At 28.4% G+C, this 21628-nt stretch overlaps 4 protein-coding genes across 5 annotated transcripts; 3 read left to right on the forward strand and 1 right to left on the reverse strand.

The window, feature by feature from the left end:
• Window positions 1-137: 137 nt before the first annotated feature.
• On the forward strand, window positions 138-3031 carry LOC134836431 (proton-associated sugar transporter A-like; the record flags this gene model as incomplete). The annotated part of the gene is made up of 5 exons (XM_063851638.1): window positions 138-754; window positions 830-1113; window positions 1167-1469; window positions 2324-2629; window positions 2724-3031. Coding segments are annotated over 5 exons (1738 nt in total), but the record flags the coding sequence as incomplete, so codon positions are not given.
• Window positions 3032-3165: 134 nt separating this feature from the next.
• Window positions 3166-17700, forward strand: LOC134836430 (synaptic vesicle glycoprotein 2C-like). 2 transcript variants are annotated; one of them, XM_063851635.1, is made up of 7 exons: window positions 3166-3319; window positions 14260-14784; window positions 14841-14962; window positions 15025-15263; window positions 15321-15640; window positions 16848-16993; window positions 17049-17700. In XM_063851635.1, exons 2-7 carry the CDS (start codon window positions 14399-14401, stop codon window positions 17390-17392), a joined length of 1557 nt encoding a protein of 518 aa, XP_063707705.1. In that variant the 5' UTR covers window positions 3166-3319; window positions 14260-14398; the 3' UTR covers window positions 17393-17700. The 2 variants fall into 2 exon arrangements, with proteins under 2 accessions (XP_063707705.1, XP_063707707.1); XM_063851637.1 differs by lacking the exon at window positions 3166-3319 and adding an exon at window positions 7899-8115.
• Window positions 11475-12590, forward strand: LOC134836427 (sentrin-specific protease 1-like). The gene is made up of 2 exons (XM_063851632.1): window positions 11475-11549; window positions 11610-12590. The coding sequence occupies exons 1-2, from the start codon at window positions 11475-11477 to the stop codon at window positions 12588-12590; spliced, it is 1056 nt and encodes a 351-aa protein (XP_063707702.1).
• LOC134836428 (NK1 transcription factor-related protein 1-like) lies at window positions 17676-21628 on the reverse strand. The gene is made up of 4 exons (XM_063851633.1): window positions 21623-21628; window positions 20872-21316; window positions 18547-18757; window positions 17676-17877 (listed from the first exon to the last, which is right to left on the reverse strand). Exons 1-4 carry the CDS (start codon window positions 21626-21628, stop codon window positions 17676-17678), a joined length of 864 nt encoding a protein of 287 aa, XP_063707703.1.

Genomic DNA, 21628 nt, shown 5'->3' on the forward strand with positions numbered 1-21628 from the left:
ATTCGTATGCGAGCATTTTGATTTTCAATAAAAATCCAATTGAATCCCCCGGATTACTTAGACCTATTTTGTTTCGTGCCATAATTCACGCGTTAACACCTAATAATATTATCTTTCACTGTAAATTTTTGTTTTAGGAGTAAAACTCGTGCTGAGCTGGTTCGCGTTTCTTCTGCCGTGATGGGCATCGAATTTTCCTACGCTGCCGAGACGGCTTTTGTGTCGCCAACTTTACTAAAAATCGGCGTAGCGCATCAAAAAATGACTCTAGTTTGGGGATTGTCGCCGCTAGTTGGTTTCTTCTTGACTCCCATTTTGGGTTCACTGAGCGATCGATGTCGCTCGAACTTTGGAAGACGTCGTCCCTTTATTTTGCTTTTGTCCGTGGGAGTTTTTCTTGGATTGCTTCTTGTTCCAAACGGAGTTGAAATTGGTTATTGGTTTGGAGATCCTCGTCCTGTGACGTCAGAATTTGATTATTCCGCGATAAATGGAGGGAATTCAACAACGATGGATCCAATTCCAGCAGCCCCGAAGAACGAACATCCTTGGGGAATTTTCTTCACGATTCTCGGAACAGTTTTGCTCGATTTTGACGCCGATGCTTGTCAAAGTCCTTCGAGGGCGTATTTGCTTGACGTTACACTGCCAGAAAATCATGCGAGAGGCTTGACGACTTTTACAATCATGGCTGGGCTCGGAGGCTTTATGGGATATTCGCTCGGCGGGATCAACTGGGATGACACGTTCATTGGTTCGTTTTTATTTTTAATTTTCTGAATTCTGAATTAAATAACAAAACAACAAATTTTTGATGATTTTCTTGCAGGAGTTTGGTTTGGAGGTCATGTTCGTGCAGTTTTTTCCTTGATTACGATAATTTTCGTAATTTGTATTTACTTGACGATCACGAGTTTCGCTGAAATTCCGTTGTGGATGATTGAAGGCAGCATGAATAAACTTACCGAAGACGAAATTTACGGCGAAGAAGAAGCTCCAGTTAAGACAGACATCCATAGATCAGCGTCAGATGCCAATCTGGAACTAAATCGAGAGACAACAGCTTCCTACGGAGCAACGGGAAACAGTCTCGGAGTGCCCGAAAATCCTTTTGTGAGTTTCTGAAATTTAAAAATTAGATTTTTTATCAATTTTGGGGTCTTTAGCAGTCACAACGGCGTAACACAATGCCATCAAACCCATTCAAAAGTGACGAATATGCAGCTTTGCCGGGAGCGAATGTCAATGAAACGTCTTTTACGGAGAATGCAAGTCATTTAGGTCAAAAGGAGCCATCGGTAGAAGCAAGTTCAGCTACTTTGAAGCATTATTTGTTGTCAATAGTGTTCATGCCATTTTCATTAAGAATCGTTTGTTTGACGAACTTGTTTTGCTGGATGGCTCACGTTAGTTATTCGCTGTATTTTACGGATTTTGTGGGAGAAGCTGTGTTCGGAGGGGATCCTAAGGTAAGTTTTTTTGTCATTTCCTGTAAAAAAAATTTAAATCTTTGAGCTTGTCAAAAAAATAGAATATAAAATTTTTTAAAAAATAACAAAAAATTACCATTAGATTGCTCAATTTCGGTGAAAGCTAAAAAATTTTATTAAAAAAATTAAGTTTTTAACATTTTTTAATTAAATTTAAAAAAAATATATTTTTTTTTTACTTTTTTTAAGCAAAAAAAAAATAAATTTTAAATTTTTATTCAAAATAAAAAATTATGAAAAATGTTATGCAAAAGTGTCATAAGAATTTAAATTTGATCTTAAAATTTTATTTAAATAAAATTTTTAATTTATGTAATTTTATTTATTTTTTATTCAAAAATTTTATTTTTTATTTAAAAATTTTAAATAAGTTTAATTTAATTAATATGCATTTTAAATTTTTTTTTAATTTTCATTAATTTTATTTATTATACTTACTATAGTTAATTTTAATTTATAATTTAATTATTTTTTTAAATTTAATTTAAAAATTTAATTAAATTAAAAGTTTCATATTTATTTAATTTATAAAATTTTGTTTTTTAAATTTAATTTTGTTGTTTTTAAATTTAATTTAAATAATTAAAATTATTTTTTTTTAATTTTAAATAAGATTTTTTAACTAAAATTAAATTTTTTTAAACTGTCAAATTCACTCCAAAAATTTTTGTATTTTTTATTTTTTTTGTAATAAAATATTTTTTTTTTTTAATTAAAATTTCAAACTTTAACCTACAAAAAATTTTTAATGTAAAAAAAATATTAAAAAATTGTCAAAAAAAATTTTTTTTTAAAATTTATTTATTAACTTACCCAAAAAAAATTATTTCAAGGCCCCTCCCGGAAGTGTTTCTTACGAGCTCTACCAAGAAGGCGTTCGTTTCGGTTGCTGGGGCATGGCAATGTATTCCCTTTCATGTTCCTGCTACAGTCTCATCATCGAAAAACTCATCAAACGCTTCAAAGCGAAGCCCGTTTACATCGGCGGCTTAGTTTTCTACAGCACAGGCATGACATTAATGGCACTGACTAAACATCCCGTTGGCGTAATTTTGTTTAGTTGGACTGCTGGCGTCATGTATTCCACACTTTTCACGATGCCGTATTTGCTTGTTGCTGCTTATCACGATAAAGGAGTCGTAAGTCAATTTTTTTGTTAATTTTTGTTGCAATTTTTGTTTTTGCAACGTCGTTGCAAGTTAAAATTTTAATGAAAAAAAATTCTTTTTTTAGTTTTCTGTGACAAATGAAGGCGTCGCGGAAAGTACTCAAGTTCGAGGCTTGGGAACGGATGTCGCCATTGTCAGTAGCATGGTATTTTTAGCCCAATTCATACTTTCGATGGGCATGGGAACTGTCGTCTCTGTCACAGGCACCACGACAGCCGTTGTAAGTGTCGCGAGTTTTCTCGCATTTTGTGGAGCGATATCTGCTTCACAAATCATGTACTTGGATCTCTAATTTTCTTCAAAAAAAAAGAAGAAAAAAATTTAAAAAAATCATTTAAAGCCAAAAAAAAATCAATATTGAACGAATAAATGTTAACGACATTACTCTAATTGTTATTTCAAATAAACAAAAGAAGCAGAAACGGTAACAAGAAGAAGGCCTACCACGTACGACGCGTCTTATCAGTCATGCCATTCTCATGCTTTGTCTCACACTTGTCAAAAAATCGTCCGTTTACTTGTGTTTTTTCGTTACTCATCCGGTTAAAGTGATAAATTCCCAAGAAAAACCGAAGAAAAATTAACAAAAATTGTGAAATCGTCGCAGAATTAAACTCGTGTAAAGAAATTGTAAAAAAAAAAACAAAATTAAAGAAACAGGTGAGTAAAAAATTTGGGACGATAAAAAAAATCGATCCAACATGAAATAAAAACACAAATGAAATATTTTCTAATCTTCTTATCGAACAAGTACGTCAAAAAAAAACAGAGACAAAGTACTTTCTAATTAGTCTCGAGGGACCTTTTCTCGTTGGCATTGCAAAACAAAATCTCTCTTAAGACTTTATTAACTCATTGTGCACTGCTCCAATTTCAATGACACCGAATCTGCGAGACAATTCAACATTTTTCCGTGAACAATCGGTCACTAACAAATAAATCAAGCAAGCAACTTTGCATAGTCACGTTCGAGAAACAAAAAATCATTTTTTCGCTATGCGTATTCGCACGAGATACAAAAAAACGTCAAAATAAACACCTAAGTAACTGTCTTGTGTTTACGCGATACGAGCAATGAGCATTCATAAATCAAATATTGCGCTTGTCTGTAATTGAATTGTGCAATTATTTTTTATTATTTGTGATAAATTTTAAAAATTTGTAGCATTTTGTTGTTACAACTTTGTGTTTTGTTTTTTCATTTCATAGAAAAATAGATATGTTTATAAAAGTTTTGATATGATAAGTTGAAAGGTGTTCGGCAGTCAGATCCAGTTTTATTTTGTTTATTTTAACATAGCGCTAATATAACGCGAGTTGTTTGTTTTTCAATAAATGTTGTTCAGACAAATCAAAAAGTAATTTGTCAGCAATTAGTGTAATAAAATCTGTAGGAAATTTGCACTGTGAGTGAATTAATGAACGAAAAGTTCATAGAAAGTTTTTACTTAAGAGATTTTAGAATTCTTACAAATTAAAAAAAAAAATTTAACAAATTTTAGAAAAAAAAAAAAATTTCAGATGAAAAACTTTGGGAAATTCGTCTATTTTTGTTATTAAAAGTTAAAAATCATATGAAAAAATATTTTGCTGAGAAAAAAATACTTAATTTGGATCATTTTACTTTTGAAAAATTAAAATTTGCTAGTTTGCTAGAAAAAAACATTTAACTAATATATCAAGTGCTTATTACTTCAGTTTTTGATCATTATATTGATTCTTTGAAAGTATTCTGAATTTTAAGGAAGTTTAAAGATAATTTATTTTTTTCATGGAAATTAAAAAAAATTATTCAATAGAAAACTATAAAAAATGTAATAGATTTGTGTTAGCATCGACAAATCGTCTTGTGGTCTGTAAAATAATTTTATTCTAAATAAATTGCAATAACAACTTCTCATAGAATTGAGACATTGCTCCGTACTTTAAATTCCGAGTCCTCGAACGACATATCTTGCTCTCTTCTGGCTTTATCTGCTCAATTTGGCTTGTACGGGATAACTTTCTTAAATATTTTTGTTGATTCTTGCTGATGACTGGTCAAGTGGAAGATTTGCCTCAAGCTTGCTAAGTTGGTAGAATTTGTCAGTATAATGCTTCGCAGATTTTTCTTAAGGTTGAGCTTTCCATGTTGTCTTACTCTAAAGAAGTTATGTTGTATGAGTTTATTTTTGATATTATCAAGATGGTTGCTGTTTCTTAATATGTATTGTTAAAAGCCACTAACAGGTATAAAAACATCTCGTCAAATAGACTGGTAATACGTTTTATTTACGATTTCAAAGATTCTTTACTGTTTCGGCTTCGGTTAAGTTGTGAACTTTTTCGATCAGATAAGTTTTGAACTTCATTAATCTTTTACTTCTTATTTTCTGCTTATCTGCAAAAAAATAAAATAATTTGACTAAAATTGTTAAAAAAATTACTTACCTTTTATTTTCTAACTTTGGCTTCAATTTTACTTTGAAAAAGTTTCGATCACAAATTGACTTTCAGTGCTTATACAATTTCACTCCACGTTAAATGCAATTAACTTAATTCACATACAAAAGTGCTTCAGTTTATTTGCTACTTGTGACAAATTGCTATCTAAGTCAACACCTGTTCACCGATTGACAAAAGTACTGCATGCGAACTCCTCATGTCAATTACTTTATTAATAAAATTTTTTTAGCGAGAAATTCATATTGCAGAAATTCCATGAACTTGAAATTTTTTCCATTCCGGAACTTGAGTTTCAGTCATTCATGTTTACTTTTTTTTTCGTTGATCAATTAATTTTGATTAATCGTAACATGCGTAATTGCAATAAATCATTCGTCGTGAGAGGTTCTAAACATTTCAATTGACGTAGGACTGAAAATTAGCATGCACTTGCTCCGATTTCTTTATGCTTGAGTCGGAAGTTGCTTAATGTTGAATTATTTGGAGTTATTTGAAAGGTCAGGTTTGGAGTAACGGAAATTTGTTTGCTTTTGTTCATTGGCAAATAACGGTAAAAAAGTTTGAAGAGCATGTTAGGAGAAGTTTGATGGAGTTTGCGCAGGATTTTTTGAATGAAAAAAATACTAAAGGTTGGTTTGAAAAAAAAATTAGGAAAAAAACCAATACTGATCGTCATTCATTGATTGATTGAAAAACAATTTCGTCATTGGTAACGTGCCAATTTTTTGTTAGTTGTTGATTCTCTCATCTGTCTTTGATTAAAAAATTAATTAATTGATGATTTAAAAAAAACCAGGTGTCTCCATTAAATTATTTACGAAAAAAATTTAATTTAACAAAATTTTAGCAAAAAATGTTTTTAAAAAATTTTTAATATTGTTTAAAATTTTTTTAAATTAATTTAAATTAATTTTTAAATTTAATTTAAATGATTTTTTTTAATTTAAAAAAAAATAATTAAAAAAAATCTCTTATCTTACCTTTTTTTAAAAATAATTTAATGATTCAACAGGAGACCAAGACAATGTTTTTTTTTGTTGACAAGGAAGTACCAAACCAAGTGCATTGAACAACATTGAAATTCCTTCTTTTTTGACGCACATTAATTTTGCATGTGTATTTGTGTTTTCTCTTTCTCTCGTTTGGTTTAAAATCAAAACCGATAATTTGCATAAAAAAAGTCCATCTGTCGCCCTTACGTGGTTTTCCCACAATTTTTTCCACGTAAATCTATTAAGTGACTTTGCTCGTTTTAAAGTCAAGTTCCATACAGGACACTTTTTCCCTTTCTATTCTAGGCCTAGGTCAGGTCATGTGTTCCATATTTTCCCATCTACTGCTGTACGTTGACTTTGAAAATTTTATATCATTTATGTGGCGAGTGATAAACATTGCTCGTGTAGCGTAAGAAAATGAACTACAAAAAACCGATCACAATCAAATCAAATATTTATTAATGTGTTATATTGTGTCTGGCGTTTGTATAGAGAAGGCTTTTACTGCAGTGATGCGGAAAAATGGGGCAATATTAGTTAATATCAGCGCCATCTATCATCTAAAAATTTTATATTTTGTATTTTAAAATAATTTTCTGAATTTTTTTTTTTGTATAAAACAAAAGTATTTAAATTTTTTTATAAATATTTAATCAAAAAATATTCATAAAATTAAATTATTTAATTATTTTTTTGAAAAATTTCAAATTAATAAATTATTTTAATTAAATTTTATTTAATTTTAAAAATTGTTAAATAATCGTTATAGACTCCTTTTCACATTTTTATACTCCCGTATACTCCTCATTTTGAAAAAATTGTTTAAAACTTTAAAAAAAGAGAAAGTAGTCGTAAAGAACGACATACTAAACCGCATTTCGAGGTTGCATATGTATGTTTGCTTTTCGTACTCCTTATTCCAGATTCTTTTACTCCATATTTTACATTTTCATACTCCTAATTTCACATTTTCGAACTCCTAATTTCACATTTTCGAACCCCTCATTTCACATTTTCGTACTCCTCATGACCCTTTTACAATTCCATACATCTCATAACCCAAGGAACTGACTAAGAATTACAAAAAAAAATTTTGGGGCACAGGTGACACACACACACACACACACACACGGACGACAAGTCGAGTTTAATACCGCATTTTTTCTTCTAAAACTTTAAAAAATTATCAAAAATTAATAATTTTCTAAAATAAAGCGCCATCTATTGCACATTAATGGAATTAAATTCCACAAAAAGCTCAAAACAGCGCCAAGTTAACATCCAATAGCTACATCACCGATATCATTCATTTTAAACACACATGTCTCTCTCATAAAATAAACACATAGACAATTTTTTTAAAATATAAATTTTTTTTCTCTAACATTACTGTCGTTTTGTGTACCTGTCACATCGCGATTGAAATTATCCTGTAGTTAAATACGAACCATTAGATCGCTCGGACGGAAGAAACGTTCCTAATTACTCAACTAAATAAGAAAAAAATATTTAAAACGCATTAAAATCTAATATGGAAAAATAATTAAAATTTTAAAATAAATCAATTAAAAAAGTGCCTAAAATAAATTATGAAAATTTTCGAATTATGACAAGAAATTTTTCCATTGTCTGATTGTGCGATTATCAGACAAATTCTAAAAATAATTTTTAAGGAAAAAAAAATAAACGTCAGGACTGAAAGAAACCGATTTCAGTAAAATTTCAAGTGAATCCTTGTAAAGAATTAATGTTCCTATTACGTAATAAAATCTTTGAAGTGAAAAAAAATTTGCGATGTAATTTTGTCTACTGTGCAAAAATGTTTAAGAAAAAATAAATTAGTTGGCAATCAAACTAGAAACAATAAGAAAAAAAAGTTTGAATAGACAATTGAAAGTATAAAGTCAACGTTGCACTTTGAATTATTTAAGAAAAAAAAAATGAGAAATGATGCATTGAAAGGATAATTTATTTATTAGTTGAGGAATAGTCTGATAAGAATTTTATGTTCATAAGGTGAGTTGAAGGTCATTGAGAATAAATTTATTGATTTTTGAAGATAATTTATTTTTTTAATTTAAAAAATTTTTATTAAAAAATATTTTCTGGAGAAATTTATTTTAAAGAATATAAAATTGAATTAATTAATTAATTTAATTTAATTTTTTTAATTTAATTAATCTTATGTTAAAAAATTAAAATAAAATGTTAAAAAATCTTATGTAAAAATTAAAAATTAAATTTATTATTAAATAATTTAAAAAATAAATAATATTTAAGAAAATTTATTTTGTATCGCAAAGTTGATGGAGTTGCCTTGTTAAATAGTAAATTTAAAAAATATATTTTTTTGCTGAAATTTAAAAAAAAATTTGGATTTTATGTTTTTGAAAAAATATTTATGAAAGTAAAAAAAATAAAAAAATATTTTTTTTCTAAATAAAATTTAAAAGTTAAAATAATTTAATTTTTTATTTCAAATGAATCTTTTAAAATTAATTTTAATGTTGAAATAATTTGAAAAAATCAAAAACGTTAAATTTTTTAACTTTTTTATTTTTTATTTAATTGAAAAAAATCATTTAATTAAAAATTTCATTTCATTGTTTATTTAATTTAAAAATTAATTTTAATTAATTATTTATTTAATTAAAAATAAATTTAATTTAAATAAATTAATTATTTTTTATTAAATTAAATTAAATTAATTAATTTTTAAACTAAACAAACTTAAAATTTTCTCAAAAAAAAATATTTTTTTTCTATTTTTAATTTTAAAAAATCTTAAAAGCTACTCGGCTACTCGGAAAAAAAATAAAAAGCCTCGGAAGTCGCTAAGTGACTTTAAGCACAAAACAACGTCTCGTTGCTTTGCTTGCCAAGAATAAAATTTCCCGATAAACAAATAATAATAAACCTTGAACGTGAACGATGTTTCGCTCAGTCAGCCTATAAATACAAAAATTCCTCGAATATCTTTCTCTTTAATGTCTTTCAAGTGTCGTCGATCGTCGATCCATTCATCAAGTATTTTGTCGCAAACAAACACTTTTGATTGGGGAATCACCCCTTCAATTTTTTTTTTGAAATCCTCAAAAACAGCCGACTTCCGATTGTTTTTCATTGCGCGACGGTCATTCATCAACTCATCACGATGAATCAGTGAAATTGTCAGTGGTGAGATAAGAATTTTTTTCGTCTCAACTGCTCGCACGTTCGCGATAAAGTGCGTCGTTGGCCGACATCACATGCACACAATTGACATATTTTTAGCATGTGACACGAAAATAAAAATCGGAAGAAAACGTGCACCAAACAAAGTCCCTTGCATTGCATTACCTTGACCTTAAACTGTCGACGACGGTCGGTGTTGTTATTGTTCGATTGTAGTTAACAACAGCGACCGAAGTATGAAAAGTTATGATTAATTTTCGAATAATTGTGACTTATTTATAAATTTCGAGAGAAAAGTGACGTCGTGACTTAGCAAGAAAATTTTTAAATCGTCCTTGATATCAGCTTTTTTCTGTTAAATATTGAATTTTTTGAACACACAAGACATTAAAATTTCATGACTTTTAAATTTGTTCAATAGTAGTTTGGTGCGTTTTTTATTTTATTTTTTTTTTTTTTCAAAAAAGATCGATAAGTGAGTTAACATGACATTAACCGTGTTTTTCCAGAAGTTATTGTTAGAAAAAATTGTTGGAATTTATTTATAATCTATAATTATCGTAAAATATCACGACAAATCAGAGCATGACATAGTAGATAAGTTTGGAACTTTGGGGGACATCGGAAGGAAGGAAGAATGAGGAGGAGGAGGAGGAGTACGAAAAAGAGAAGACGAATTTTTGAGAGGTATGAAAATGATGAAGACGAAGAGTAGTTCTATATTTTTCCGCAAGATGGCGTATGAAGTTATTTTTTGCCAAAAGAGGGCGTATTTTTTAAAAAGTTCGTTATTTTTGTATGAATAGAGACGACTCAATTGACTCAAGTTTTGTGTGTCAGATTCAGCCATTTCAAAAATTTCTAAAGGATCGACGCCATTATTATTGTCACCGTTGGATTGATGAACGATTGATTTATGCCCCCAAGCGTATGTGCTGACACCATCTTCACGAATAAAACGTTTGCCATCGGCACCATTAAGAGCAACTTTCTCGATTCTTTCGGTGAAAATTTTGTGCTCTACAGAGCGGAAGAGGACAATCTTCTTTTTGACAACATTCGTAGTATCTTCAATGCACTGTCTATAGGAGTCCAAGTCCAAGTCTTCCGCGAATTTGCGTTTAACACCTTTAGCTCTTCTGGAAATGCCAGCATCCATTACATCGTAACTGTAAGTTTTTGCTCTAAGTCCAATGAACTCTTTCATAGGATTTCCGGCGCACTCATCCTTCATTGCACCTAATATTTTCTTATTGCGTAATGGAAAGTTGTATGGATTATGCGGATCATAGTTTGAAGTATCGAGAGTTCGGATATCTCCTGGAGGCCAATTTCCATTCACGAGTGGCTTTATGTCTTCGTAATAGTCTTGTGTTTTTATCCAATAGATGAAACTATCTGTGTCCATGTAACATAACGACAACTGATCAGGAGCAGGATACAATTTCTTCATGACGTCATAGTGAAAGGCGTAGGGGGAAGTGGGGCCAAATCATAACTGGGGCTACTTCATAAATTGCTTTTTCGCCTATTTACAAAGGGCGAATCAAAAAATTTGTTCTATGAGAGGTGCAAAAATCGAGAAAATCGAGAAAAAATGTTTTTCGGACCTCAAAGTAAATTTTTTTGAAGTCATAAAACTAGTTTAAACTTCAATATATTCTAGATCCAAATCAAAATCAAAAAATGATTCGATCTTTTTTGAGGCGACAGATCAGATCATGATTTGATTTGCAAATCTAATCAAAAAATTTTCAACCCTCAACTTTTTTTTGATTTGATCTGATTTAATTTTGATTTAAATCATTTTTTTTAAAATTAAATCAAGTCAAAAAAATTTTCAACACTGATTTTTTTTTGATTTGATTTGATATAAAAAATGACTTAAGTCAAAATTAGATCAGATCAAATTAAAAAAAGTTAGTGTTGAAATTTTTTTGATTCAGAATTTCAATTTTGATTGAATTTCAGAATTTTGGCTTCTGTATCTTCTAAAAATCAAAGAATTTGATGAGAATCGATGCAATTTGTTAATATTTCGTGTCCTTTTTTATACTAAATATGAGTTTTGAGAGAAAAATCAAGAAAAAATCAAAAAATAATTTATGACATCCCAAAAAATACGAGACTGCCGATCTTGTTCACACATACATACAAACGTCTTTGTATCTATAGAACATACGAAATTTCTAGATTTCAAGATGGCTGCCCTACGAAAATCCGAAGATGGACCCAAAAGCAGCAGCACAAAAGTTGTCGATTTGACAGATAGTCAAGTAAGAATTTTCCTTTTTTCTCAATTTCGAACAAAATTTTTAATAAAATCTCATTTTTAGTCCACAACTCGGAGTGTTTCGCCGTCGGAACTCAACACGTTAATGGAACGCTTGTCATGCAAACCCGTCTACAAGCCAGATTTAATATCAAAAATCACAAAAACGCACAAAGTCAATGCAGAAAGGCGCAAAGCTCAGATCGTCGAAGAAAAAAAACATTACAATCTACGTAGCAATAAGACAGATGAGGCGATGAAATCCTTCCGGAAACGCTCTTCGGGCATTTCTGAGACTGTGGATCAACTTATGCAACGCATCGACGACGGAATCGAGGAAGAGGAGGAAGAAAAAAAAGTCGCATATCCCCAAATCACAGCTGAACATCAAAAAACCATCAAATATGCATTGTACGAAGCTGCTCCGAGCGAAGTGATTATCGAAAAGTTCAATCTGCGAATCACGAGAAACGATTTGAACACGCTCGTAGGTGTCACGTGGTTAAATGACAAAGTAATTAACTTTTATATGAACCTCCTGATGAAACGGGCGAAACAAAGAACGGATCTTCCGAAGGCGTATTGCTTCGATACGTTCTTTATTCCGACGTTGTTGCAGCGCTGGCATGGCGGCGTACGTCGCTGGACCCAAAAAGTCGATCTTTTTTCGTACGATTTGATTCCTGTGCCCGTTCATGTGGGCGGCGCGCATTGGTGCATGGCAATTATCCGGATGAAGGAGAAAATTATTCGGTATTACGATTCGATGGGAAATCCGAATCAGCAGGTGCTCGATGCCCTTGAGCGATATTTGATCGACGAGTCCATGGATAAGCGGAAAATCGCACTCGATACGAGCGATTGGAAGAAGGAGAGTATCAGAGACTGCCCGCAACAACGGAATGGCAGCGATTGCGGCGTCTTCAGTTGTATGAATGCGGAACACTTGACGCGAAATGCACCACTGAAGTTTAGTCAGAACGAGATGCCCTACTTTAGACAAAAAATGGTTCTGGAAATTGCCACGGGCAAGCTACTCACTTAACTCGTTAAATCATCTAAAATATCTCTTTTACTCCAATCTACCTTTTTTTTTATTATTATTTTATTATTATTATTTATTTATTTGGGTGTTTTATAAATGTCTTGTTATCAATTTTCTTTTTCTTTTTCTTATGGGGAAAAGCATGATCAACTGTTATCCCATAAACTAAGTTTCTCAAACAGTGATTCAGAAGGAAGTAAATTATTCTTGGATTGAGCCATGAGGATTTCCAAAACAGAGCCTCACTCCAAGTCCAATTTGCTTTTAATCTTCGTCACTGGATCTCCCAAAAACAATTCCAAATAGTTGAACTTGTATAAAAACCCCACATATTTGTTTGTACTTTCTGATTCATTTTTTGGGAAAAACAACAAACTTTATTTGATTCTTCTTCAAAATAAAATATTGCATTTAAAATTAGGATGCTCCTAAGTCTACTTAGCTCCCATGCCCCTACAAAAACGCATACACATATCATACGCTTATACCAATGTCTCAAAGGACAAATTTGGTTTATGTTTTAAATTATATGATGATATTAAAATATATAATAGTTTAATTATTATATTTTTAGCAAACTAACATTGTATAATTTAGTTATTTTTTATTAATTAAAATTTTAAATATTTTTAAATAAAAAAAAAAAATAATTACCTAATCTGTTATTTAATAAAAATTATAAAAAAATGTTTATTTTCAATTTATCTCAAATTGAAACGAAACCAAAAATAATAAAAGTTTTAATTTTTTTTCTTAAGTTTTTATTTTAATTTTTTTAATTGTTAAGAAAATTATTTAATTTCAATAGATTTTTCTCTTTTTTTATTTACTTATTAAATATTTAATTTTTTTTACTTGAAAAATAATTCATATGGCTTTTAATTATATTAATTCCCTTAAATTTTTTAATAATATTTTTTTTTTTAATTTTTAATTTAATTAAATTTATTTTTAATTACAAAATAAAAATTTTATTGATTTTTACCGCATTTCGAAGAAAAAATGCGGTATTAAACTCGACTTGTCGTCCGTGTGTGTGTGTGTGTTCCGGTGTGCCCCAAAATTTTTTTTTGTAATTCTTAGTTATTTGAGGACCCTGAAGGTCAGTGGGCAGTTCCTTGGGTTGTGAGGTGTACGGAATTGTGAAAGGGTCATGAGGAGTACGAAAATGTGAAATGAGGAGTTCGAAAATGTGAAATGAGGAGTTCGAAAATGTGAAATGAGGAGTTCGAAAATGTGAAATGAGGAGTTCAAAAATGTGAAATGAGGAGTTTGAAAATGTTAAATGAGGAGAATTAAATTGTGAAGTGAAGGGTATGAAAACGTAAAAAAAGGAGTAATCTGGAATAAGGAGTACGAAAAGCAAAGATACATATGCAACCTCGAAATGCGGTTTAGTATGTCGTTCTTTAGACGACTACTTTCTCTATTTTTTTAAATAAAATAAAATAAAAATTTTATTACAAAAAAAACTATTTACTTATTATTTTTTTTATTTATGTAAATAAATAATACAAATTAAAAAAAAAATATTTTATTTTATTTGTTTTTTTTAAAACAAATTTTGAAAAAAATATCAACAAATTTTATTGAAGCCTCACATAAGGGCAAAAAAACTTAATTTTTTTTTTAATTTTAAATTTAATTAAATTACCTTTTTCTTTTTCAGAATTTACCTGTAATTGTAATTAATAAAGAAAAGTTGTGCAAAAGTTGTGACAAAACTTGACAATAGTTGTGATAATCAATTTCTCTGATTTCAAATAATATTCGTACCTACAAAAAAAAATCATCGACACGGCTTCACGATGGGTCTTGACTTCCTGGAAACGGGTGGCACCGATTTCGAAAACGCAATTATCACGAGTGGCTTTGGCAAGTTTCATTTCTCCCTGCTGACTGTTTGCGGACTCATTTACGCGAATACCGCTGTGGGAATCACCATTTTGTCGTTCGTTCTGCCCTCCGCCACGTGTGACTTTAATTTGACGTCTGAGAAGAAGGGATGGTTGACAGCTGCTCCGATGCTTGGCATGGTCATTGGATCGTACATTTGGGGATGTTTGGCGGATACAAAAGGGCGACGCGTGGTTCTGATCGCTGCATTGCTACTGGATGGCGTTTGTGGATTAATTTCTTCGGTTACGCCGGATTTTATTAGTTTTTCCGTGCTGAGGTTTTTCAATGGATTTGCGTGAGTTTTAATTTTTTTTTTAAATTTTAATTTTTTTGACAAAATTTTTTTTATAGAATTACCGGAGCAATGGGAATTTGTTTCCCGTACCTCGGGGAATTTCAACCCACAAAATATCGAGAGAAAATTTTGTGTTGGATGGAATTATTTTGGACCTTGGGCATCATTGTTTTACCTTGTAAGTGATTTTTTAACCAAAATTCATAAAAAAAAAATCTAAAAAAATTTTTTTTTCGACAGTAATCGCTTGGGGCATCATTCCTCTTGACTTCAAATACATCCAGGGCAATTTCTTTTTCGGCAGTTGGAATTTATTTGTGGCTGTGTGTGCCTTGCCGAGCATTTTGATCGGTCTCTGGCTCTTTTTCTTTCCCGAATCTCCCAAATTTTTGTTGGAGTGCGGCGAAACGGAGGCTGCGCTCGATGTTTTGCGCGATATTTTCCAAAGCAATACCGGAAGAGATCGTTCCGAGTATCCAGTAAGTTCAAAAAATCTCTAAAATTCTCCTAAAAATTAACAAAAATATTTTTTTTAGATAAAAAGTCTCAAAGAAAAGGAACAACATGTGCCCGGTTTGAATCGCTCCATCAGAACACTCAAGATGAGCAAGCCGAAAGAGCTGAAAATCCTAATTCACGAAATTTGGGAGCAAACAAAGGCGCTGTGGAGTCCGCCGTATTTGAAAAATACAACGTTGGCATGTTTAATTCAGTTCGGGATCACGACAAGTTATTACACGTTGATGATCTGGTTTCCAGAATTGTTCTACAGATTCGAGTCCTTTGAGAGACATTATCCGAATGAGACGACGTCTGTTTGTAAAGTTTCCTCTATCGTGTTGAATCATCCGAATAAGTGAGTTTTTGTTTTTTTTTTGCTTGAATTTGATTTTTACAAGAATTTGGTTGTTTTTTAATGCTTTCAAAGTGGTACAAATTCGTAAGTTGAAATTTTGTTAGTAAAAAATCGGAGCTCATTGAGCTTTTTTACTTTAAAAAATATGAATATTTTAAAATTTTACCAAATAAAAAAATAAAATATCGTTTTGAAGTAAAAATATCTTTAATAAAATTTAAAATTGTTAAAAATTGACATAAATGTCAAAATTTGACATTTAAATATTTTTAAGAAAAAAATTTGTTTTAACAATTTTCGGAAAAAATGTCTTAAAGTATTCAGCAAATTCGAAATTTGATTGAAAAAATTAAAATAATTAATTTTAGGAATAAATAAATTAAAACTAATTCAAAACTTAAAAAATATTAAAATAAATTGAAAATTTCAAAATATTTAATTAATTTTTGTAAATTAATTAAAATTTAAAAAAAATGAATTAAATTAAAATAAAAATAAATAAATAAAAATTTATTTTTTCAACTAAAATTTAAACAAATTAATTAGCTAAATTTTTAACTAAAATTGTATTAAAAAAATATTTAAAATTTAAAAAAAAAATTTATAAAATTTGCTCCAAAATGTATTTTTTGTTTAAATTTTTATATCTGTCAAATGTTTTACAGTTAAATATTTTCTCGCCTTAGTTTAAATGATAAATTTTTAAATTTTTTAAAAAAATAAAAATTTTGTTTAAAAATGTAAATAATGCGCTTAATAGATCTCAAAAATCTTTAATTTTTTTCAAAAATTGACATATTATGAAATTTTGACACCTGTCATTTGTCAAAAATTTGACTTTTGTGCATTTGCTTGTCAAATTTGAAAATTTTCAGCTGCAAAACAAAATATTTTTATTAAAAATGAAAATATTGAGCTAAAAAAATTCTTTAATTTTCTCACAATTTGACAATTTTATAAAATTTTGACAGCTGTCAAAAATTTTACTATATTAATTTTCTTGCCAAATTTCAAATTTGACATATTCTTTGTGAAAAATGTGATAATTTTTGAAGCAAAATGTAAATTTTTAAAACTTTTAAATATTTTGACGTAAAAAAATTTTGACTCTTGTCATTTTTCTAAGTGTCAAAAAATAAATTCTTAACAGATATTATAAAAAAAATTAAAAAATACAATTTTTAACGAAATTTTGTGACATTTTCAGTACCGTCATCGATGAAATCGACTACTGCAGCAGCAAAATGGACAACGAAATCTACCTTCATACCCTCATTATTGGACTGGCATGCATTCCGACAAGTCTCTGGTTGCCCATGTGCGTGCACAGGCTCGGAGCAAAATTTTTCTTGAGTAAGTTTTCCTTTTTCTTCCATTTTGAAAATTTATTTTAATCATTTTTCCGCAGTTTTTAGCATCGTGGTCGCAAGTATCGCCACAATTTTACTGTATTTCGTGCAGACATCGTTGCAAAATCTCATCCTGTGTTGCATCTTCGAGGCGCTTACGTCGCTGGGCATCAGTGCCGTGTACTGCGTCATGGTAGATCTCTTTCCGACAAATTTGCGCGTGATGGCAGCTGCGCTGGCGTTGACTTTCGGCCGAAGCGGAGCCCTAATGGGCAATTTGCTGTTTGGCTATTTGATTGATTTGAATTGCCTCGTGCCAATTTTGTTGTTTGGACTGATGTTGCTGATAAGCGGGATTTTGTGTTTCTTTTTGCCGAGCACGGGACAAGATGCGTTGGATTAAAAAACGGAAAATTTGATGAGAAATTCAATAAAAATTAGCAATAATTAGTTAGTTAGGCAAATCTATCACCAACCACATGCATGATGAGAGAAATCTAGTTAATTATTTTTTTTTGTTCTTTATTTATGATTATTTATAGTTGTTACTTAAATATTTAACGTCACGTCACGTCCTTAACATGTAATGATGATATTAAGCTTAATTTTAGATAAATGTAAAAAAAAAACAGAAAAATAGCGAAGGATATGAGGATTGCTCTAATTATAAACTCTAAGTTAAGTTGTTACAGTACGTCAGTGGCTTTTTTACTACTTTCCGTTAAAATTTGTAAGTTATTGCTGTACGATGGGTAAATACTGCTAAAAATTGGATGGTAAGTTGCTGGAGGGAATCCGCTTGAACTTAAATACGCTTGAGACGCATACAGGCCTTGTCGTTGGGCAATTTTCAGTCTCGATGTTAATTGCTTTTTCCATTTGGTTCTTCTGTAAAAATTAAAAATATAAAAATAATTAAAGAAAAAATATTTAAAAATTAAAAAAAAATGCTAAAAAATATATAAAATTAAAATAAATAAAAATTAAGAAATTTTTTTAAATTATTAATTTAAATTATTTAAATTAAGAATAAAAAATTAATTAAACTACTTAAAATAAATAAAATTTAAAAAAATATGTTTAGGTACCATTTTTTTATTTTTTCATTATTAGGTATTTTGTTTTTTTTTATTTTAATTAAATTATTTATTTTTTTATTTTAATTTAAAAATATTTTTTTTTTTAAATTTTTTTATAATTTTAAAAAAAAAAATTTTTTTTTATAAAATAAATTTATTTAACAAGATAAATATAAAAAAAATAATAAAATAATTTTAAAAAATTATCAAAAAATAAATAAATAAATAAAAATTAATTTAAATAATTTTAACTATCAATAATTAAAATTAAAAAAAAATTGAAAAATATTTTTTTATTTTAATTATTTTTTTTTTAATTTTTAAAATATTTTTCTTTAACACAAAAAAATTAAAAAAAAAATTAAAATATAAAAATAAAATAAATTTAAAGAAATCATCAAAAAATTTCAGTAGAAAAGTAAACAACGCCTTCCACGAAAACATTTACTCATGTAATTTATTTTGACGATATATTTACCTATTTTGAAACCACGTCTTGATTTGTACTTCTGTGAGATTCAGCATTTTTGACAACTCCATGCGTTTGCTGACTGACAAATATTTGTCGTTTTTAAATTCGTTCTCCAGCCGTTCCAATTGCTTTGCGCTGTATGCCTGTCGTGGCTTGCGATCGATACCGGGCTTGCGTGTCCGTTTACTGCTCACTGGTTTGTGTGTCAAGCCAGAACCTGAAGGTGACAAATTCGTGTGAAAATAAATATTTGTTGGATAAAAATCGTTTTGAAGGAATTAATTTTATATGAAGGAAATTTTTTTTACGTTTGAAGGAAAATTTGTTTAATTAATTTTTTGTTTCAATAAATTTTTTTACATAAAATTTCGACAAAAAATGAAAATATTTTTGAATTTGAATTGAAAATTATTTAAAAAAAATGTAGTAAAAAAATAAAACTTTTAAATAAAAATAAAATAAAAAAAATAAAATAAAAAAATTTTTAATAAAACGTAAATAAATGCAAAATTTGGTCATACTTTTCATAATCTTTGGAAAAAATTTAAGCAAAATATTTTTTTTTTAAATATTACTAAAATTCTTTATTAAAATTCATGTTTTTGATTTATTTAAATATTTTTTTTTTTTATAAAATTTAAGATTTTTATGGAATTATTTTTAAATTAATTTTTTATATTTATTTTTTCAATATTTATTTTTTTTCTTTGTGACAATTTTAATAGTTTGAGTTTAATTTTCAAAAAAATAAAAAAAAAATTGCCACAAAATTAAGAAAAAAAATTGCCTTTAATAATAATTTTATTAGAAAAAATTATAACACATTTGTCATAAAAATAAATAAAAACACGTTGAATTTGATGGATTTTTTTCCCATACCATCAATTAGTTCCGTCAATTAAAGCAAATCCGAAAGACCACATGTTATCTCGTTACTTCCCTAATTTTAATTTAATTTCAAGAGGGTGAGTTTTTTTTAACCCAAATAAAAATTATTATCGACATCTCATCAAAAATTCAATGCAAATGCGACGGATCGAAATTTAGCACCTTGTTAAAGTCGTATCAAGCTTGACAATTTAAAGAAGATCTTAAAATGTCTAAACTAGGTATTTTCTCATCTCATTAATTTTCTATTAGCACATTTGAAGCGACTCAAAAGACAGATACAAAGAAAAAGTAGATAATGTTATTCAACAAGAAAAAATATATCAACATTATTTTTTTATTTTAAATAGCAATTAGCACGTACGACAACAAATATTACAATTAGTAATTTTTATTTCAAACAAAAATCATTGAAATACTCGAGAAGTTTGAAATGCAAACAACATTTGATTTAAAGTTCGTTTAAAGTAGAGAATTCAAAAAAGGTGCTAAATTTCTCACATTTTTTTTTGTTTTATTTTTTTGAAGAGAAGAAAAAAGAAAGAAGGAACAAATTTAAATGTAGAAGCAATTTTCGTTTTAAAAGGAAGCATTTCTTTGAATTTTCTGATAATTTAAATAAAAATCTTTTAATAAAAAATAAATTTAAAAAAAATTTTTCATGGATTTTTTTTTATTTCAATAATTAAACAAAATTTTTTAATTATATTAAATTAAAATAAAATATTTTTTTTTAATTTTTAGAAGCATTAATAAATTTAAATATAAAATTTTAACTTATTTTTAATTCATTTTTTTATTGTTGAATTTAATTTAAATTAAAAAAAAATTGAAATGTAAATTTTACAGGAAAATTCTTTTCATGAAATTTGGAGATTTTTTATCAAAACTTAATTTAAAATATGTGAGGAGAAAAAAAATTTTTTCTAAATATTTAAATCTTTAATAAATATTTAATTAAATTTTTATTTTTACTATCAAATATTTCAACAAGATTTTGAAAAAAATAATCATTTTAAAAAAATTAAAAAAAAAATAAAATAATAATTTAATGAAAGGAAAAAAGACAAAATATTTTCATCCTACGTTTGAAAATTATTTTTTTTTAATTTTTTAAAATTTTAATTTTTTATAATAGCTTTCAATCCTTCTAAAATGATTAAAATTTAATTAAAATTGTTTAATTTATTTTTATCAAATTTAAAGAATGAATTGTTTTAAAGAAATTAAATTTAAAAATTAAGGTGTCTATATACTTTTTTTTTATTTAAATTTTTTTTATATTTTAATTTTTTAGCAACTTTTAACACATTTTGCACGAAATTCGTAAAATTTTGTAATATTTAAATATATTATTAAATATTTTTTGTCATAATACTTAATCCATAAATTTGAATTTTAATATTCTAACTCTTTTTAATTTTTTTCTAAATTCTCACTCACCATGATATCCAAAGGACAAAAAATGCTGATGTCCCATACTGGATTTTTGCATTTCCATCCAATTCGCATACAAAAATCCTCCATTTTGATTTGTCGCCAAAGACGATGGCGTCGGCATTTCTTGTGCATTATTATTAAAAAATCTTTCTTTCTTCCTAAATGCACTAATTTCATTCTGATTTGCTATCACCGGCACAGGTCTCATAAAATATTTTTCACATTTTTCACTTTTCCGATTTTTTTCATTTAATCCCAAAATATTCTCAATCGAAAAAATATTTTTCTTAATTTCATTACTTTGCTTTTCCTCGTCTTCGTCACTAAAATTACTCAAAATATTATTCGAACTATCCTCATCCTCCTCCACGTTGAAGGAATCGTTGCTATTTTCGGGCGACATCATTTCACGTCTTAATCCTCGACGGTCCAGCGTTGAACTGGGAAGCTGTGATAATTCAAATAATAACGATTTAATAAATTGGATAATGGACTGATGAAGTGTTAAATGGATCCAACAACAAATTTAACACCTTTATTCTTGCTACTTACACGCGAAAGGTGCGAGATAATGTGCTCTTAAAAGCCTCTTAAATGGGATGCTCCGCCTCTTTTTATTATTTTTTATTGCCAAGAGGGATGCAAGAGTGAAAGAGATGGCGGCTTATCTCTCTATTCATCTCTTTTTCGCATATTATCAAGGGGGATGAGAGACGAACAAAAGCCGAGGATGAATGAAAAGAAAACCTTTTACGGCCAT

The sequence above is a fragment of the Culicoides brevitarsis genome, unplaced genomic scaffold, assembly GCF_036172545.1.
Source record: "Culicoides brevitarsis isolate CSIRO-B50_1 unplaced genomic scaffold, AGI_CSIRO_Cbre_v1 contig_28, whole genome shotgun sequence".
NCBI lineage: Eukaryota > Metazoa > Arthropoda > Insecta > Diptera > Ceratopogonidae > Culicoides > Culicoides brevitarsis.

Excerpts from the sequence above, each read along its gene's own strand:
- LOC134836428 (XM_063851633.1), bottom strand. Across the intron at positions 18,758-20,871 it reads TTTGTCCTTTGGATATCATG|GTTCTGGCTTGACACACAAA; the intron begins GTGAGTGAGAAT and ends TGTCACCTTCAG. Across the intron at positions 17,878-18,546 it reads AAGACGTGGTTTCAAAATAG|AAGAACCAAATGGAAAAAGC; the intron begins GTAAATATATCG and ends TAATTTTTACAG.
- LOC134836427 (XM_063851632.1), top strand. The coding sequence starts at position 11,475 with ATGGCTGCCCTACGAAAATCCGAAGATGGACCCAAAAGCAGCAGCACA. Across the intron at positions 11,550-11,609 it reads TCGATTTGACAGATAGTCAA|TCCACAACTCGGAGTGTTTC; the intron begins GTAAGAATTTTC and ends TCTCATTTTTAG.
- LOC134836430 (XM_063851635.1), top strand. The coding sequence starts at position 14,399 with ATGGGTCTTGACTTCCTGGAAACGGGTGGCACCGATTTCGAAAACGCA. Across the intron at positions 14,785-14,840 it reads AGGTTTTTCAATGGATTTGC|AATTACCGGAGCAATGGGAA; the intron begins GTGAGTTTTAAT and ends TTTTTTTTATAG. Across the intron at positions 15,264-15,320 it reads GAGATCGTTCCGAGTATCCA|ATAAAAAGTCTCAAAGAAAA; the intron begins GTAAGTTCAAAA and ends TATTTTTTTTAG.